The sequence below is a fragment of the Meriones unguiculatus genome, chromosome 16 (assembly GCF_030254825.1).
Source record: "Meriones unguiculatus strain TT.TT164.6M chromosome 16, Bangor_MerUng_6.1, whole genome shotgun sequence".
Lineage (NCBI taxonomy): Eukaryota > Metazoa > Chordata > Mammalia > Rodentia > Muridae > Meriones > Meriones unguiculatus.
The window spans coordinates 58,815,982-58,834,586 of NC_083363.1; the positions used below are offsets into that span (position 1 = coordinate 58,815,982).

The 18,605-nt window shown below is 46.5% G+C and overlaps 1 protein-coding gene across 2 annotated transcripts in view; it reads right to left on the bottom strand.

Annotated features, from left to right (window-relative positions):
- Tmem131 (transmembrane protein 131) overlaps window positions 1–16,993 on the bottom strand; it is a 135,548-nt gene extending 118,555 nt beyond the window's left edge. For both annotated transcript variants that reach the window (XM_021631574.2, XM_021631573.2), the window contains exon 1: window positions 16,819–16,993. In XM_021631574.2, coding sequence (XP_021487249.1) covers window positions 16,819–16,993 — 175 coding nt within the window. The remainder of the gene's footprint in view (window positions 1–16,818) is intronic.
- Window positions 16,994–18,605: the final 1,612 nt, after the last annotated feature.

Consider the following 18,605-nt stretch of genomic DNA (forward strand, 5'->3'; position numbering starts at 1 on the left):
GTGAAAGCCTCGCGCTCACACTCTCCAATGCAGTCGGCACCCATCACGTTTCCCCTTCACCCACCCCGGGGCTACCTGATGGTATCATATAATACAAATCATTCACTGCTCTAAATTCTGCTCAGCACCTTTCGAAACAACCTGTCTAGGGTGGAGCTGCGCAGGGCCCTGGGCACCTGCCCCCAGGTCAGTCTACCTCTGCAATACAAGATCTGGCAACGGTCCATTTCCACTCCTGCAGACTGAGATACTATAGTAGTGCAGCTGTGGCTGGGATTGAACTGTTTCCAGGCAAGTACTGCTGTGAGCTAGATGTTCAAGGCAGGAGGCTCAGCCTCCAGGGTGCACACCAGGAAAGTGGCTTCTCTACCGGGACATTATATAAGGGAGCAGAGTGACAGGCTGGCACCACTCGAAATGGAAACCTCTTGAAGCAGTGTCCACTGGCCCGATGGGGTCCGTCCTCAGGCTTCACTCAAGCTGTGGACTGCGCAGTCAGAATGGAGACATTAATGGACGATACAGTGCCTTTATGCAGAGTGCCTTTATGCAGCTTTACTGCGTAGTGAGGGCGAGAAGACGTGAACAGAGACACAAGCCAAGTTAACAGTACAGAGAAGGCAGAGCAAACAGCAGTGCCTCCTATGTAAAAAGCTCCCAGAAACTGACATTACTCACCCTATTCAAGGCACCTGAGGATGGCAGGCACGCCTGTTTCGGAGGCAAGGAAAGCCCACGTTTTCGGAGTCCCGCTAAAGAAACACGTGGCTGGTAAAGACAAACCGATAGATAAGGGCCGTTCACGTGGCAAGCCTCAACTCACCCACGCAGTGGGCAATGACTGTCAGGCAGAAACCAGTGAAGAAAATAAAATGACAGGTGCTCAGCTGACTGGGTCCCAGGCCAGGGCCAGCAGAGGAAGGGTGACAACTCAAACTCCTGCCACAAAGACAAAGCATCAAACATTTTGACCAGCTTCCAAGAGTCTGCCCTTCTGGGCCTATCGAGCCCATCGTCACCAGGGATGTGCCAGTGGCAGCAGAGAAGAAGAAAGCAAAGTAGCAGCAGGTAAACCGGCCCCACCCTACCGAGCCACAGTCCCTTTCTGACTTGTCAAGTGTATCATGCAGCGGATGGAGAGAAGCACGGAGAGTGGCGGACGTCAATGCCTCACCTTGCACAGGGACTTCTGCATTAGAGCTTTATCAGCTGTTATTTAAACACAACAGAAAGTCAAATCCTGCTCACAGAGATCGCTGTAGCAATGACTACGGAGTGACAAGTGAAACCAAAGACAACAGCGGAAGCAACCTTGTTAACTTAATTGTTCAGGACTGCGCACGTAGATCATTCTGTCAATAGCCAGGACAGAGCTGCCACACAGGAGCCCGTGGGACGGTGTGGAGGGAAAGCCTCGCTACAACACCACCATCTGCGAGAGCACTCTGCAACTACTGGGTGAGGCACAAGGCTGAAGGCTTGAGAGAAAAAGAGCACACGCAAGTGAGCAGTTGCTCTGGCTGATGAACAGCAACAAACAACACAAGTTAGCCACTGTAAACAAGCAAGAGGAACACCATCAGATGATTTCTAAGAGGAAAAAACCCACTGACATAGTTCCTAAAGTTGTATTTGTGATACTCTTTTCATAAGCTTGAAAATTTTGTAGAAATTAACAAACACAAAAGCTTAAGAAAAATCTCAGCATAAAAATCAGAGTTAACAGCCAGGCACAGTAGCGCACGACTGTGATCTCAGTGCTCAGGGAGGCAGAGGCAAGTGTGTCTCTGTGAGTTAAGGCCAGACTGGTCTACAAAGTGTGTCCAAAACAGCCAAGGCTACACAGAGAAACCCTGTCTCAAAACAAAACAAAAACACCACTAAAAACAGTAAAATAAATAAATAAATAAATAAATATTGGTGTTACACCTAAAGTTAAATAAATGATAATATCTATGGCTGGGCGGTGGCGCACCCCTTTAATCCTAGCACTCAGGAGGCAGAGGCAGGCAGATCTGAGTTTGAGGATAGCCTGGTCTACAAAGTGAATTCCAGGACAGCCAGGGCTACAAAGAGAAACCGCATCTCAATGAATTAAACTCAACTAAACTAAACAACATGTAACTTCTATTTACAAAGGAAAAGCTATCCATGATCAACATACTGAAAAGCAAGCTTACAGTCTTGCTGTTTCTAGTATGATTTCATGCATGTAAGTTAAGAAATTCCTACATAAAATCGTATTTATTATAAAAAGAAATATGTCTGAGGCAGAGTTTTCAGTTTTTAGTTTTTGTGGAGAACAGAATGGTGTCTACAAGCCTTTCCTGGCAGGCCCACGTCACTGTCTCAATACCCTGTGACTATGGCAGGTCACATGATGAGAGGTAACTAACAGTGAGGTGGATTCTAGGTTCTACTCGATAATTTTAAGACAGGGAAATTACTTTGAACTGTCTGAGTGGACCCAATATCCTGAAAACTGGAAGCAAGAAGCAGAAGGAGACTAAGAAAGACAGCAATCTGAGGAAGAGTTGGCTCAATGTGGCCTTGCTGGCTTTAAAGATAGAGCAGGAGGCCCCAAGCCAGGAAACACGGAGGCCTCTAGAAGCCAGGAAAGTCAAACAATATTCTCCCCCAGCAAGCACAGAAAGAAATGGGCCCACCAACATTTCATTACAGGCCAGTGGCATGCATTTCCGATTCCGGCTTTCCAGAACTGCAAGACAGTCAATCTACGCTGTTTTACAGCCACCTTGTCTGTGCTACTCCGCAGAGTAACCATCAATCCAACCATCCTGTCCAACGTCAATTATCAAAAAGGGGTTTGCTTTGGTTTTTTGAGACAGGGTTTCTCTGTGTAGCCCTCGCTGTCCTCCTGGATGTCTCTAACTCCGAGTTCTACCTGCTTCTTCCATTTCCCAAGTGCTGGGATTAAAGGCATTACCAAACTTTTTATAGGTTATTAGAAAAAGAAGCCTGAGGATATGTTTATCTAACTCCTAGCATTTGGGAGTCTAAAGTTGTCTCTATCTGAAACAACCAAAAAAATAAAATAAAATAAAAATGTCCTCAATCCACAGACCATGTTAGGTAATGCTTTGGTACACAGGACGAACCAAGAAAGCATGTCCTAGGACAGCCTAACTCACTGCCTTCTGAGCACCCCGAGGCCAGGGGGAGCCCCGAGGCCAGGGTGGGTTCTGTAAGACACTGAGAACGGGCAGTGAGGACCCTTGGCAGAATGCCAGTAAAAGGACCTGCTGCACTGGAGCCTCAAGAATGAGGGCCGGGGAAAGAGTTAGCTCAGCGGCTAGGAGCACTGGCCACTCTTCCAGAAGACCCCAGTTTGATTTCCAGCACCCACATGGTGGCTCACAACAACCTGTAACTCCAGCTCCAGGGGGTCTGACACTGCTGGCTTCTGAGGGAACGCGTGTGCATGCACACATACACACACACACACAAACACTAAAAATAATAAAAGTAAATGTGAAAAACTAACACATTCTCTTAAAATATAAAAAGAATGAGGGGGTCCCCACTGAGCACTCTGCTAACTGCTGATCACACACGTACCTGAGGTCACTAAGGCTGAGGAAGAACTGATCAAAAGTGTTACTAACACTGTGGCTCGTCAGGAACAACACCTACTTCAACCTGGAAAGAAAGAAAAGAAAAGAAAAGAAAAGAAAAGAAAAGAAAAGAAAAGAAAAGAAAAGAAAAGAAAAGAAACTCCCAGAATAATGGAGGGTCCACTTAGGATGGTCGCGCCTCAATTCTGGAGAACAATCCAAGCCTGAGCCCTGATCCAGACCTCAAGGGACTGGGAAAGCAGCTCAAAGGGCCAGAGCCTGCTTATCCAAGGTCTTGAGCTTGATCCTCAGCATCACCAAAAGCAAGCAAACACAGCTGAGCAAGAAAGAGTAAGACTTCAATGGAATGTAGAGGCTTCCAAGTCACTCAACCGCATCTTCCACCCAGGTTCCACAGTACTAACAGGAATACAGCCACCAGCACTGACCAACGTAGGACCCCTCTCAGCACGGGCTCCAAGGCTGCTAGGTGCAAGAGAAGATGAGAAGGGCAGTTAGTCAAAGCTCATTTAACCGGCCCAGGGGTGCAGCACAGTATGACATCATGTGCTCTGGGTGTTCAAAAAGAAGATCAGGGCCTCAGCTGTGGCACAGGCTGCAGCACCAGCCTCTCTAAAGGCTGTGGCAGGAAGGCGGCAAGTTCAAGTTCCAGCACAGTCGAGTGCGAGTTGAAGATCAACCGGGAACTCACCGAAACACCGTCTTAAAAAGGAAAAGTTTAAAAGGCAGATGTCAGACCCCAGATTCAGTCTTAAGTACCAAAGAACTAATTTTTTTAAGTAGAAAGATGAGGATTGAAGCTCAGTGCTTCAGTGCTTGCCCAGCATGCCCAAGACCCTGAGTTTGATCCTGGCACCATAAAAAGTGTAGAGAGAAATAAAATATAGAAAAATAAAATAAAACTGCAGTGAGAGGAAAAAAACCTATCAGTTGTAACAGTATATTAGAGCCTGCAAAAGACAGATCAACAAGCAGAAGGCATGCCAGCACAACCTATGTCAAATGTGACACAGAACCCCAAAGTTCAAAAGGTCAACTTCAGGCTCTGCTCTGCAGCTCTTGAAGCTTCTAGACGGGGTGGGGAAGGGCGAGACAGGAAGCACAGCTACAGAAGTAAAATTCGTGCTAAACTTACAAACTAGTAAAACCCAAGAAAATCCTTGATAAAGCAAATCACTTTACACCTTTTGAAAGGCTTCAAATCAGTTTTTGCCCCCAAATTAAAAAAACCTAAAACACAAACAACAAATTATGTCCTAAAGAAGCAAAACCAACAATACAAATGCAAGCAGAAATAAACCTAGCACCAAGGAGGTTGAGGCATTAGGTCTTCAAGAACAACTTGGACAACAAAACTCATCAAGACAAGAAATTATAAATACCAAGAGTGAGAGAGGCCTTGCCACCAGATACTGCAAAGAGTGAAAAGAAAGTAAGAAAATATTAAGAATAATTTTGTTGACAAATTCGGCAACTTAAATAAAATAGTTGAATTCTGTCATCAAAGATCATCCACAAGGGGAAAAAAAAGCAAACAAAAACTAAATAACCCTACACACTAGAAGTTCACATTGTGCCTCAAAACCTCCAGAGAAAAAAATTCTAGGTCCAGATAATGTCAATGGTACCAATTCTGTACAAACTGTTCCAAAGCAAACGATAAGGAGAAACAGCTGTCAACATGGACTATGAGGCCAGTCTGACTGACTCTAATGTCAAAACTGTTGGAAGAAAACAGACCAGCAGTAACCCTCGTAACCAATGATACAAAACTCCTAAACAAATTCTAGCCAAACTATCCCAACAATACATTTAAAGGATAATATATGATGATCAAGCAAGACCTGCAAGGCAGGTAATTCATATTAACAGCCCCTCACAAAAAAACAAACAAAACACCCAAACACACGCACAAAGTTAAAAGCTCTCATCAAGCCAAACTTCCTCAATCTGAAAAGGGGTAACGATCCCACAGATAGCCAAAAGGAAAAGAACAGGAGCAAGAAGCCAGGAAGAGAGTCATGTTAAAAAGGGGTGATGAGCCAAGGAGTGTGGAAACCTCTCCAAGCCAGAAAACGCTAAGGCAGACTAAGCCCTGAAGGCAGACAGCCTACCAACACCTTGCTCGAAGACTTGTGCCCTTCAGAGCCAAGAAAAGGGATTTGTGTTGTTCTAAGGCATATGGCTGCGATGGTAACTTAGCAAAGCCTCAGCGATAGCGCGGATCACACGGGTGCCCTCCGCGCATTACCATGTCTCGGCTGGAACCATGTGGACTTGGGGCCCACTGCCCTGTTCCACGGCACTCCTCTCGCTGTCAACACCTCACAGCTTGCCCGAAGAACTGCTTGCGCACAGCCCTCCCTTGCACTCCCCCAGCATTTCCACATTCATCTTCTAAGTACACTTCTTCAGCTTTCCGAAGGTAAGAAAAGCTCTGCTCACATTTTTAAGGCTTTATGTAGCCAAGCGTCAGTGTCTTTCACCGTCTGAGTCTACTGTGTTCTTCAAGAATGCTTTTCCTGGGAGTCTACATGGTTCTTAAGGTCTGTTCTTGTTGCTGCTATTACTAAAGATAGCTCCTGCAGTGTTTTCACTATTTTTAAACACTTACAAAAAAAGCTGCAGTTGTTTAGGAGCTACCCTCTACAAAGATGCACACCAAGCAGCTGGAGAAGGGGGCCTGCGACCCAGCTGCGGGGACCTGACACGAGCTGGTCTCAAACAAAACACCCCGAACCCAAAAGACAAAACACTGACAGGTTTCCTCGAGGAAACAGTCTTAGGGAGACCTGACTCGGGAGCCTGCCAAAACTACTATCAAAACTTTGCCCAAACAGTTTCACCAGATAAAGTGTAGCCTCTCTCCTGAACACTCAATCTACTGAGAACGCTCAAGACTGAAGTATTTCAGAACACAGTATCAAGAACACCTAGCTCCAATCACACTTCACAGTGGACCATCTAAGGTGTCTCTCCCTTAGGGACCAGGACAAGACAAGATGCCTTTTTTATTACTTACATCTAACATTGTTCTCAAATCCTTGCCAATGCAATAATTCATACAAAAAATAAAGATCACCGGTGGCACACGCCTGTAATCCCAGCACTCAGGGAGGCCGAGGCTGGAGGATCTCTGTGAGTTCCTGGCCAGCCTGGTCTACAGAGCAAGTCCAGGACAGCCTAGGCTACACAGAGGAACCCTGTCCCCAAAAAACCCATAGATAGATAGATAGATAGATAGATAGATAGATAGATAGATAGAGTAAAAGCCCTAGAATGCTTTTTAATCATATTGTACCTATAAAATGCCAGTTTCATGTAATACAACTTAAAACATGCACATCCGTGCTTTATGGTATGTATCACAAAACAGAAACACAAAGATGAAACATCAATGAACATCCAATCGTTACACACAGGGTTTTGTTTGGCTTTTGAGCAATAACAACATAGCTAGAAAAGCAAGAACTACAGATTTGACTGATTAAAAATAATAGAAAAATAAAAGTAATTCCTAAATAGAAGCTTAGAAAAATACTGTCCTTAATTATTTAAGTTAAAAAAAAATCAAATGTTAATAGGGAAAATAACAAAAGACAAAATCAAGTAGGAATAGCCAGCAAATGAATCAAAGTGCCCAGTCTTACCACAGTAACTGTTTCATAATGAGACTTAATGATTCTAAATTTAAAAAAAAAAAAAAAAAAGGCACCAGTCAGTATGTGGAAGTGGCTGCCCTCAGTATGCTGCACCATAGTTTCCTTCACAGGCAACCTGGCAATGTCTGCTTTTGACTGGGAAGCAGAGGGGCTGGAGATGGCTCAGAGCACTGCTTGCTCTTCCAGAGGGCCTAGGACTGAGTCCCAGAGCCCCGACTCACAACCAGGGGACCCTGCTATGCTGCTATGCTATAAGAACCAGGCACGCAAGTAGTACAAAGACATATGCTCATGTAAAACACTTTTTTTAAAGGGGGAGGGGAATGCTCATGAAAAGGAAACAGACCAATTTTCTACCACTTACTAAACATTATTTAATATTTCTTTTTATTTATACAATCAGTATGAATTTTTAATTAAAAAAAAAAGTTCTGCCAGGCAGTGGTGGTGCATACCTTTAATCCCAGCTCTAGGAAGTCAGAAGCAGGTGGATCTCTGAGTTTGAGGCCAGCCTGGTCTACAGAGTGAGTTCCAGGACAGCCAGGGTTACACAGAGAAACGCTGTCTGGGGGAAGGGGCAGGGGACCCTCCCAAAGGCAATCTGTAGGTTGTCCGCATGGAAAGAACTCCTGCATATTACACTGCCTCTCCCATGGAAGGCTAGGATCTTGAGGAAACAGGCACAAGTCCCTCCAGCCTACTTAGGCCAGAGGCAGACTACGGCCAAGGCTAAACAGCTACGAAGCACAGACGGCCATCCATGTGAGGACTGAATGTGATGAGGTCTGCAATGTAAACAGCACCAGGCACAGTAACCCAGCAGAGTATCAGGTAACCCGCGGCAGCTTCAGTTACAGGCAAGTGCAACTGACACATGACCCTAAACAGTGAAAAGCAAATGTTTAAAAAGGTTATCAGTTCAGAAGCACTTTCTATTCATTCTGGGTCACCTTTAAGAGGCCACTGTTTTAGATTCAGATGTGCTACAGAGAGGCCCGGGTCTCAGAGGCAGCTTCTCTGAAGTGATAGTTCTAGGAGTGGAGAAAACGGAGACGTGGCACCTATGCTCTGCTACATCCCAAACTTTACTTTTAGCTGGTGCTTTCCTTGACACAAATGCGGTATCATAACTACACAGAAAAGTTAAGTTTTTAGGAACATATCTGCCAGGGCTGGAGAGATGACTCAGCAGATAAGCTGTTCTTGCAAAGGACCCAGGTTTCCTTGCTGGCTCCCAGCTCTAACTCCAGCTCCAGGGGACCAGGCCCACTCTGGCCTCCTCAAGCGCTTGCAAGCACCTGGCACAGGCACTGTCACCTCCCTGTCCCCAGCCCACCTCACTCTCCTCTCTTTCTCTCTTTCTCCCTCTTTTCTGAGACGGATAGATAACGTTTCACTATCCGGCCCTGTCTGGCCCAGAATTCAGTGTGTAGACCAGGCTGGCCTTGACGTGTGCTATCTTCCTGCCTATACAGTATACACCGCCATGCCCAGCTCAGACAAAAAGTTTGTTCATTAAAGAAAGCAGTAACTGAACGAAAAGTTAACATGCAGAATGAGACCATACTTGCCAGTCATTTGTCAGATAAAGAATTAATACCCATAATATGAAGAAAACGTAACACAAAAAAAAAAAAAAAACAATCAGAGTATAGGCAAAGGACTTAACTAGACATCTTTCCAGAGAATATGTATAAATGGCCAACAAGCACATAAAAAGTTGTCCAACACCTCTAATCTTCAGAGACACAAAAATAAAAAACCACAAAGGCCTATTATCATACACTCTTAGGATGGTCACTCTCTGAAAATAAGTGAATAAGTGAATGAATGAATGTGTGCCACAGATGTGTTGAAATTGGAACCTTTGTGTACTACTATTGATGTGGTTGTAAAATAATGTGGCTCCTACGAATAAAAATGTGCAACTACTAAAAAAAAAATAAAAACAAAACTACTATATGATGCAGAAATCTGTTTGGGGCAGACACTGAAGAACTGAAGAAGTTTTGAGGAGCTCTGCGCACACCTGTCCTCGTGGCACTATTCCTAAAACCCATGAGGCACAAGGAGCCCACGTGTCTGTGGATGACTGGATGGATGAAAAAGGATGCTATACGTGCACATAAAGGAGTGCCATCCTGCCTTAAAATGTCAGGAAGGCATGGGTTAGGAGGACAGCAAGGTGCCTGGAAAGCGCAAGCACAAGGACCTGAATGTGACTGCTAACCCCAAGTAAAAAGTCTGGCACAGCATCCTTGCAATTCCATGGCCAAGGGGGCGGGGGTCACCTCGTCAGCATGTCCCACGACCCAGGGAGAAACCCTGTCTCTAAAAACAAGGTGTGGACTGGGCACAGTGGCGCACACCTTTGATCCCAGCACTCAGGAGGCAGAGGCAGGCAGAGCTGTGATTTTGAGGCCAGCCTGGTCTACATAGTGAGACCCTGTCTCAAACAAACAAACAAACAAACAAACAAAACAACACACCAAGGTGGGGGATGTAGGGATAACAGCTGAAGTTGTTCTCTGACTTCTACATACACACATACACACGTGCCCACAGCCACACATACACATACCTGCACATATATACACACAAAGTTAAAAGAAAAAGAGGCTGAAGAGGGTAATAGTGGGTAGGAAAGGCAAAATACTGTGTATTTTGTATCATACATGGCATGTGGATTGAAATTCCTGTGACACAAAAGCAGAATGGGGAACTCTTAGCAGGGAAGAAGAGGCAGGAAGAGTTGTTGAGGAGCAAATATTAACAAAGCACCATGGCCTCTGTGTGTGAAAACGTCGTGACATTATCTCTCACACTAGAAACCAGGCTGGGCGGCCACACACAAACATAATCCTTACACTCCGCAGCTTGAGGCAAAGAGATTGCTGAGTTCAAGTGTCCTGGGCTATAAAGATCCTGTCTCTTAAAAAAAAAAAAAATCCACATGATGGCACATGCTTAGAATCTTAGCTACTCTATTTTGGATGCTGAGACAGTAAGGTTCCAAGTTCTAGGCTTACCTAAGCTACCTAGCAATCTCAAGACCAACCTAAGCAACTGAGGGAGATCCTGCCAGAGTCAAAAGAAAACTTAAAAAGAGCCAGGGGAATAGCTCAGTGACAGAGTACTTAACACGGCCCTGAGTTCAACCCCTAGCATTAAGGAAAAAAAGAAGAAAGTGTGACAGTGCCCTCCTATGGGCTCAGCATTGCAGAGCCTCAGAAAGGAGGTGCTCAAGTCTAAGGCCAGCCTGGCCCCACAGGGAGAAAATGGAAACTCCAACACAGGCAACATAAGCTGCACGGACGCCACGCCAAGTGAAATGAAACAAGTCAAAAACGCCAAGCTGAGGGAGTCCACTCAGACATGCAGCAACTATCATCACATCCAGACAGCATGGCTGGGGCTAGGGGAGCAATGGAGAGAAATGGGAGGTGTTTATAAGGTCAGAGGTCCCAATTCTGCAGAGTGAACGAGGTCTGGAGACCGACTACACAGCATGGGAATACTTAATGTAGCTGATGTACACCTAAAATGACTAAGATGGTAAATCCTGTAGGGTTTTATCACAATTAGAAGAAACTGTACAGACAATGCAGGTTTTACACTCTCATCGGGACAGGCATGTCAAGGATCCTCTCAGACATTTTCCAGGGCTTTGCCTATGTACTATATGCAGCAGAGAGAAGCAAATTAAAGCTCCTCATTTGTCTTTATAAGAGAAGCCACAGCACTAGAGGCATGCCTCTTCTGAACCCTTGTGTTTAAGCTGGAGTCTAAAAAAACTTCCCTCTCTAGCAAGAGCAAAACCTCTCTGGCATGGCGGCATCTACCTGCACCCCTGCACTCAAGAGGCCAGCCTGGGCAACACAGTTAGGACTCTGTCTGCCTCGCACTAAAACAATGGACAACAAAGCAAATTCTACTCCTGGCCTTTGGTTCTCTTTAGTACTTTTTAATCTAGGACCAACTTCTGAGATTACTGCCCAAGCCTAGACCAACCTGCCACACCAATCAAGAGCCAAGGTGTATTTGCAGAAGACAATATTGCTTAACCTAAGTAACAAAGCCTAGCTCCTAATCATCAAGTACATCAGTCAGCAGCTACCCAGAGCCAATATTCAATACCCCAGACTACCCACTAACAGGAAAGTTTCTTTTGAAGAACTCTGATGATCCGGAATGGGCTACTTTAATGTTCACCAAGATGACAGAATATGATTGTTTAAAACCAAGAAATGAGCTGGCTGTGGTGGCACACACCTTTAATTCCAGCCCTCAGAAGGCAGAAGCAAGTGGATGTACTCTAGCTCAAAGCCAGCATGATCCACACAGCTAGTTCCGTAGAGTGAGGGAGAGACCCCGACTTGGAAAGTAAAATAAAATAAAGCGAAGTGGCGCACTGACACGTTTGCTCTTTCTCCACCTAGTACGTAACCGGACACCCCATGCATGAATGCTCACTGGGAACTAGGAAACAATGGCTTGCACGGAGGGGGACCCTGGCCTCCTCATGTAGCTAGTACTTGAGCACTACGCCAGCCTCACTATGCTGAGGATCTGAAAAGCTTAAAAGTCCTAGAGTCCTGACAGTGACAGTTGATTATTTTTAATTATGTGTTTGCTATGCATCCATCTGGGATAATGTGCCTGTGAGTGCGGGGGTGGGCATCAGATCTTAGAGGAGGTACTGGCAGCTAGGAGCCTCTCATGTAGGTCCACAAGAGCAGTGCACATCCTTAGCCCTGAGCAACCTGAGCAGCCCCGTAGTGAAGGGTAGGTGAGCGGACACACCTCATTTTAGTTATAAAGGGAAGCAACATGTGGGAAAAGAAAGATGCCGTACCCAATAGCCTACTCTCCTGGACATTTCCAAAGGACAACTATACCTAAGTTGATGTTCCTACCTACTCCTGACTCTAACCTCCAGGTCACCCAGGCCACAGGTTTCAAAAAAAAAAGTCGGGTGAGATTATCTCAGGCAAATCTTCACTCAAAACTACATCCATACTGTAGATGCCTCACAGAAATTCTAGACTGGGGGAAGGTGCCATGGGATCTCTAAGGAAGTGACTGAGGCAGCAGTGCATAACTGTTAAGATAAAAGGATGAACAAAGACTCAAAGGAAGCAGGGCTACACTGGGCGATGGATGGACACAGGCTGGGAGGCAGGAGGTTGTGCTCCAGGGCGCCCTGGGCTGGGCGACAGAAGTGGTAGGAAGAGCTGACCAAAGGAAGGGGTCAGCTCACAGGCACCACCTGGTTAAGGGTCAAAAGTAAGTCCACTGTGGCCAAGGACTAACAAGTGGGAAAAGGGAGGTAGTGCAAGCTAATCCTGCCCAGGCTTTAGTGCATGCTTCTGGCCAGACACACAGACGAAGACAGACATCCAACTGGCACATGCACAGCAGTGACAGCTGGCTGGACACAGTGACAACCCAGAAGTACAAAGTCCATTCGTCACATAAGGCCCAAGCTGCTCTCAACAGACAAAAGGGAGAGGTCAGACCCCTTGGTTTGGCAAACCAACAAGAAATCTCAAACCACAAGGAGAGAACATTTCTAAGACACTAAGCACCCAGTGAAGACATATTCACTGCACTTCCAAGGGGAACATGTTTTTACCAAACTCAAGATAACAAATTAGATGGATTTACTGCTGCTTTCACAGCTCATCTCTTCAGGGGTGCCTACCTGGACTCACTGTAAGAATGCAGAAACGGGGACGTACTGGAAAGAGGAGGAAAATGCTTATCAGTAACAAAGGGCGCACTTCTTCCCACTACAGGACTCCAGTGTTTCTCACTACTAAACAGCTTTCACAAAGGGCGAAACAAGCTCATTAGCAAAGTGTACATTCCGCACTACCCTATTTAACAGGCTCTAAACTGAAATGCAGCCATTGCACCCAAAGGGCAAAACATCTCACGCTCAAAAATCATTAAAAATATAGCTTTACATTAGAAAGTACATATTTCTCTAATCGATTTTATGACCCCAAGGCAAATCACTAGCAGGCTTTTACCTCCTCTCTTCTGGCCTAAGCACTTGGTTCTTAGGTTTGTATAGAAAATACCATGTTCTGTATTTATGACACAAATACAGCTTAAATAAAAATTTATGCATGAAGCCACCATATATGGGCAGAAAAAAAATTAAAAGTCTTGACACTGCAAACTTGACCTTGCCTTTAACTACCAATTAATAAAAACACATGTGGCTTTCAGACTGAAATTGTCACAGAATGAAACAACATTCCAAAAAATCAGCCCAAGCTTTATTTACTAGATATGTAAATGGTTCCCGCCCATTTACAGTAAATTAAAAGGCACCACAACTTCCAAAACCCATTTCACAATGAAACGAATACATAAGATGTTTTAAAAACTTATTGGTGTAATGGCACACACCTTTGATCCTAGTACTCAGGAGGCAGAGGCAGGCGGAACTTTGAGTTCAAACCCAGCCTGGTCTACAAAGTGAGTCCAGGACAGCCAAGGCTACACAGAGAAACCCTGTCTCGAAAACAAAACAACAGCAACAACAAAACATATTGGCAGAGGTGAGTGACAAGACTGCTTGTCTGTTAAAGAGCTCTTCTTCTTATAGAGAAGCCAGTTTCAGGTTTGAATACCCAGCTCACACACATCTGTAACTATAGCTCAAGCAGATCTGACCCCTCCTTCCTGTGAGTACCAGGCATTCATTCAGCACACATACTTGCATGCAGGCGAAACATTCATACACAAAAAGCAAATCTTTTTTAAAAAGGCTTCTTTGCTTGCATAATGGCTGATTTATAACTCAAGACTCCATCAAAAGTCTAAGTATAACATACATATATGTATCGTCATTATGCATATTTTAATAATTGATTTTATTATAGAGAGACAGAAACAGACAAAAAGAGACTTTCCTATTTTCAGTAGCTAAATCTTACTCTCACAAAAAAATCCTGACACTAACCAGAATACACTGGTTATCTGTAGTAATTATAGTAACTTTATGTCTGGCAACTATCTCAAAGTTTTTACAAACATCCAAGCACAATCAAAATGGTGTCAAAGGTCCCTTTCCTCTGGACCAGAGATAACACACGTCATAGATCAGTTAAGATGTGTGTTAAGATAGGAGTTCTGAGACGTAATGATGTTAAGACAAGGAACGGCTCATGTACTGTCAAGAAAATGAGCATCTAGTTCAAACATGAAGAGCTGCATGAGGCAATCCAGCTTCGCCTGCAGCTTTTCTTGAGGAGACAGTGACTTTTACTGTCTCAGTTTTCTAGTGAAAGTCTACTGCAATGCAGGAAAGATATACAAACATACAAAATACCCAAAGAACCACCACTACATTTGCTGGTAAATCCCTTCGTGGAAATTTCACTCTATACTACTTGACACAGAAGGTCCTCAGGGAATAAACAGATAAAGTAAACTTAGCTCTCTTTACAAGTATGACCAAACTTGCTGGGAAACAAAACAAAACAACTCAACAGCACTCTTCTGGGGCAAATGTAGATGCCAAAGACACTGTGTCACAATCCTGGGAGAAAATCAATTCCACTTCTCCTACTTATTCAAAATTAAAACATGACTGGAATTTGATCTAGAAGCATGTTTAGAGAGTAGAACATTTATTGGGAGATCGTTCGGAACATTTGATTTAAACCAGACCTACCTATGTATGAAGGCCCAAGGCCTATGATCTATATTAATATAATTACTCTTAATATCTTAAATAACTATTTTGTCCATACAAATTGTCCCCCAGATACAGCGCAGTCGAAAGGGTCTGACTCAGCCAGGCCCGGGCTGACTGAACCACCTCTTTTCATACTTAGTTCTTTGGCAGCTATTCTACAGGCTCAGCCTTTACAGACTTATGCACATTAGAGAGGCGCACGGACACTTGTAAATTACGCAAATAAGAGTAGGCAAATATATAATTTTAGACTGATGTCCTCCAACAAGAAATTTAACTACTTAACTGTAGCCCAAAAATTAGCGCTTAAATGTCAGTTGGAAAAATAAGCAGCGTTAGGAGGATAAGGCAAACTTAGCCTACATCACTTTAGTTCCCTGTGCTACAGTCCATGAGAAGAGGCATTTATTCAAAGACTCGGTGCCTACAAGGCAAGGCCATCAACAGGAAAGCAAAGCAAGTGCCCCCCCCTCAGGGAAGCACAAGCAGACATGCCCACCTAATTGTCAAACTCTGAAGGGTTTACTCAACACTCATGTCCAAATGCTGGCCACCATGGCCACCCAAACCAACACTATATTTAACAGGGGGTCAATATGACAACCTCAGGCCTGACCACCTTAAAACAGCATTTTTATGCTTAACAGAATCTTGCCTCTGCCAAATCCTTGCTATTCTGATTAGTGTTCTTATGCTGACTAGACTGAGGCGGTTTATAGAATTAAATGAGGGAATGTAATGTTTCTAAGAAAGATAAATAATAAACTGACAAATAGTTGCACTTTGACGCTAATTTGGTTAACCTTTGCAGCTGCCAGTCAGTAACAGTAAAAACCAAATGGCTTTATAACCATACAGGAAAACAACTTCAAAGTTATACGGCACGAAATTATTTTCTTGAAGAGTTCCTCTGGTGTGTAATGAAAGATAGTCGAACTAGTTTTCTTAGTCTAAAAAAAAGCAGCATTCACTGTGAGTGATTTAATTCATGAAGGCTCTAACTGCACACATTCCCTCGGGCTTACGTTCAGAAACAGGTAGTCCGGTCTTCAAGATTACAAAGTAATTTCTGACCCCGTCAAAGTACCAGTTTTACAACCTTACAATAGCAGGGTTTGTTTGTTTGTTTGTTTGTTTAATCAGAGTGAGCCTTCAACTGTGAATTACAGGTGGAAGGTTTGCAAGCTGAGAACTTGACGTTGGTTCCTAAGGGCTCACACATCCAAGAGAAAGGCACAGAATCTTACACCAAAAATGTAAACCGGCTTCCAGTAGCTTACTAGAGGCAAATGAGATTCTATTTAGGGCTAAAGAAGCAAACAACCCTCAACACCGCAAAGGGACGGCAGCGAAAAAGAAAACTGGAGAAAAAGAGCCTCTTCAAAGAAATGTCCCAGCAAATATAAATCTTGGAAGCTTTGTTTTGAAGCCTTTCCACCAGTCTCACTATTTTTGTTTTGTTTTGACCACCGCATTTTAAAGGGTGCTCGGTCTGCATACCCGATTTCAAACCCGACAAAGGGGAGCCGAGGCAGGCGTCCAGCGATTTACCTAGCAGGGGCCACCAAGAAGCCTAAAAAGCGGGGTGCCTCGTCGCATAGCGGCCCCGGCGGCAGGCGCAGACGAGAACTCGGCAAGTTTTGAAATGGCAGTGACAGGAGACGAGGGGAAGGCGAGGGGACGGCGAGGGGCAGGAATCCCGGGGCAGCAGAGCCCCGGCGCGCGGCCGCCGAGCCGAGCTGGCTGCCGCCGAGCCGGGACCGGGCTCGACCCAGCAACTTCGCGCCGGCGCCCGCCGCGGGCCTCCCCGCCGCCCGCCGCCCGCCGCCCGCCGCCGGCCACCCACCTTCCTTCTCGGCCCGCGCCGCGGCCACCACGAGGGTCATCACCAGGTGCAGCGCTCCCAGGAGGCCGGCGGCCGCGCTCCGAGGACCCCCGCCGCGGCCGGCCGCGGGCTCCAGCCCGGCCCCGGAGGACGCGGAGGCGGCGGCGGCTGCTCCTCCTCCGGCCCGCTTCCCCATCCTGGCCGGCCGGGGGCCGCCGAGCTCGAGGGCCGGCGCGACCCTTCTCCGCGAGGCGACGGCAGCGGCGCGGGAGCCGTGGTCCGGGCTGTGGCCGCGGCGCCGGAGGAGAGAGCGGTTGTGGGCCCAGGGCTCGGGCTGCCGGCGTGGGTCCGGGTCGGTGCGTGCGTGGGAGCGAGAATGTCAGTCACAGCCTCGGCATCGGCATCGCCTACGGAGAGCCGGAACGGAGAGGCCGCGGGTCAGGCACGGCGGGCGGCCATACTGGAAACGGGCAAGGGCCGCGGGGCCCCGGCGCTGGCCTCTGAGGGGCGGGGCGGGGCCCACGGTCCCGCCCCCTCCGTGCCAGCACCTGGGCGGCCCGCCAGCCGGCGCCTCCGCGGCGGAGCCCTGGAGTTCCGACCTCCTCGTCCCGCCCTCAGAATCCCACGGGCTTCTCCGACCGGACGGGCCGGGGCCACCAACCGCACGCTGTCACAGGTGCCCGGCCCGGGAGGAAGAGGGAGATGGGCCCGGGCCCGCCAGGACTTAAGATGGCGGCCCCAGCTTCAAGGAGGCAGTGACGGCAGTCACGTGGGAGACGGGGTGGCCACGCTGCGCAGCCGCATTGGTGCGTGGGCGGGGCCCGGCCGCGCCTCCGACGCCGGGGACGAACCCGGGTCTGCTGTACTGCAATGTCGGAGCCTTCCAGAGGTCTGAGTGCGCATCCGGAGTCCTGCCCCGACAATCCGTGCCAGTGACTCCTCCGGGGCGCACCTCTGCTCCTCCGTGGCTTTGACGTGCGGAGTGTTCAGGGTCTGATTCAGTTCCTGGCAGTGCTTCCTTGAGAATGGGGACCCACTCTGTTTGCGTTTGTGTCTTCCAAAGGGGCTTAATGGGATTCTCGTACCTCTTGGCCACAGGAAGCCCATTTCATGTTATTTGTTTGCTTGCTTGTTTTGGAAACTTACAAGGTGTGCAAAAAGCATTAGTGTGGGGGAGGTGAAGGTGGCGGGGCGTGACTCTGGAAGCCAGACTGGCCTTTCTCTGTCTTGGAATGATTAAGATGTTTCTATGTACATACTCCTTTCTAAGACCCAGATCAAACGCTGTAAGAAACCATCACGTCTCCCAGGTTAAAGTTCTTGGGGTGTGTGGTGTGTGCTCTCCACAAGACTTAATCTAAGCCCTTTTGGGAAGGGGAAGGATGTTGTCACAGTTTTCTGGTCTGCTCACTTCCCCCCAGAGCTTAGCCTCAGAGTCTCTTTCCTTTTCTCAGCTTTTGGTTGAGTTGGCTGATCTATTTAAAAGGCCACATTTGCCTACTGTATGTCTTAGAACAAGCTGAAAAAAATAAAGTAGGATTGCAGAAAGTCTCTAAAAAGGAACTCGGAGTGCTCCCCTCTGCCGTTGTCCTGTTTGTGCAGCAAACATGTAAATTAATAATATATTTTGAAGGCGACTTCACCTTTGAGGGGTTTTGGTTTGATCCCCACCCCCAAAGCCGAGCCTAGCTTGATGTAGAACTCACTGTGTAGCCCAGGCTGGACTGGAACTCACTTCATTCCTTAAAAGTCCCTAGAATTCTGGGAATTGAGCCGTGCACCACCATCCCTGACTGTGCCAGTGATTT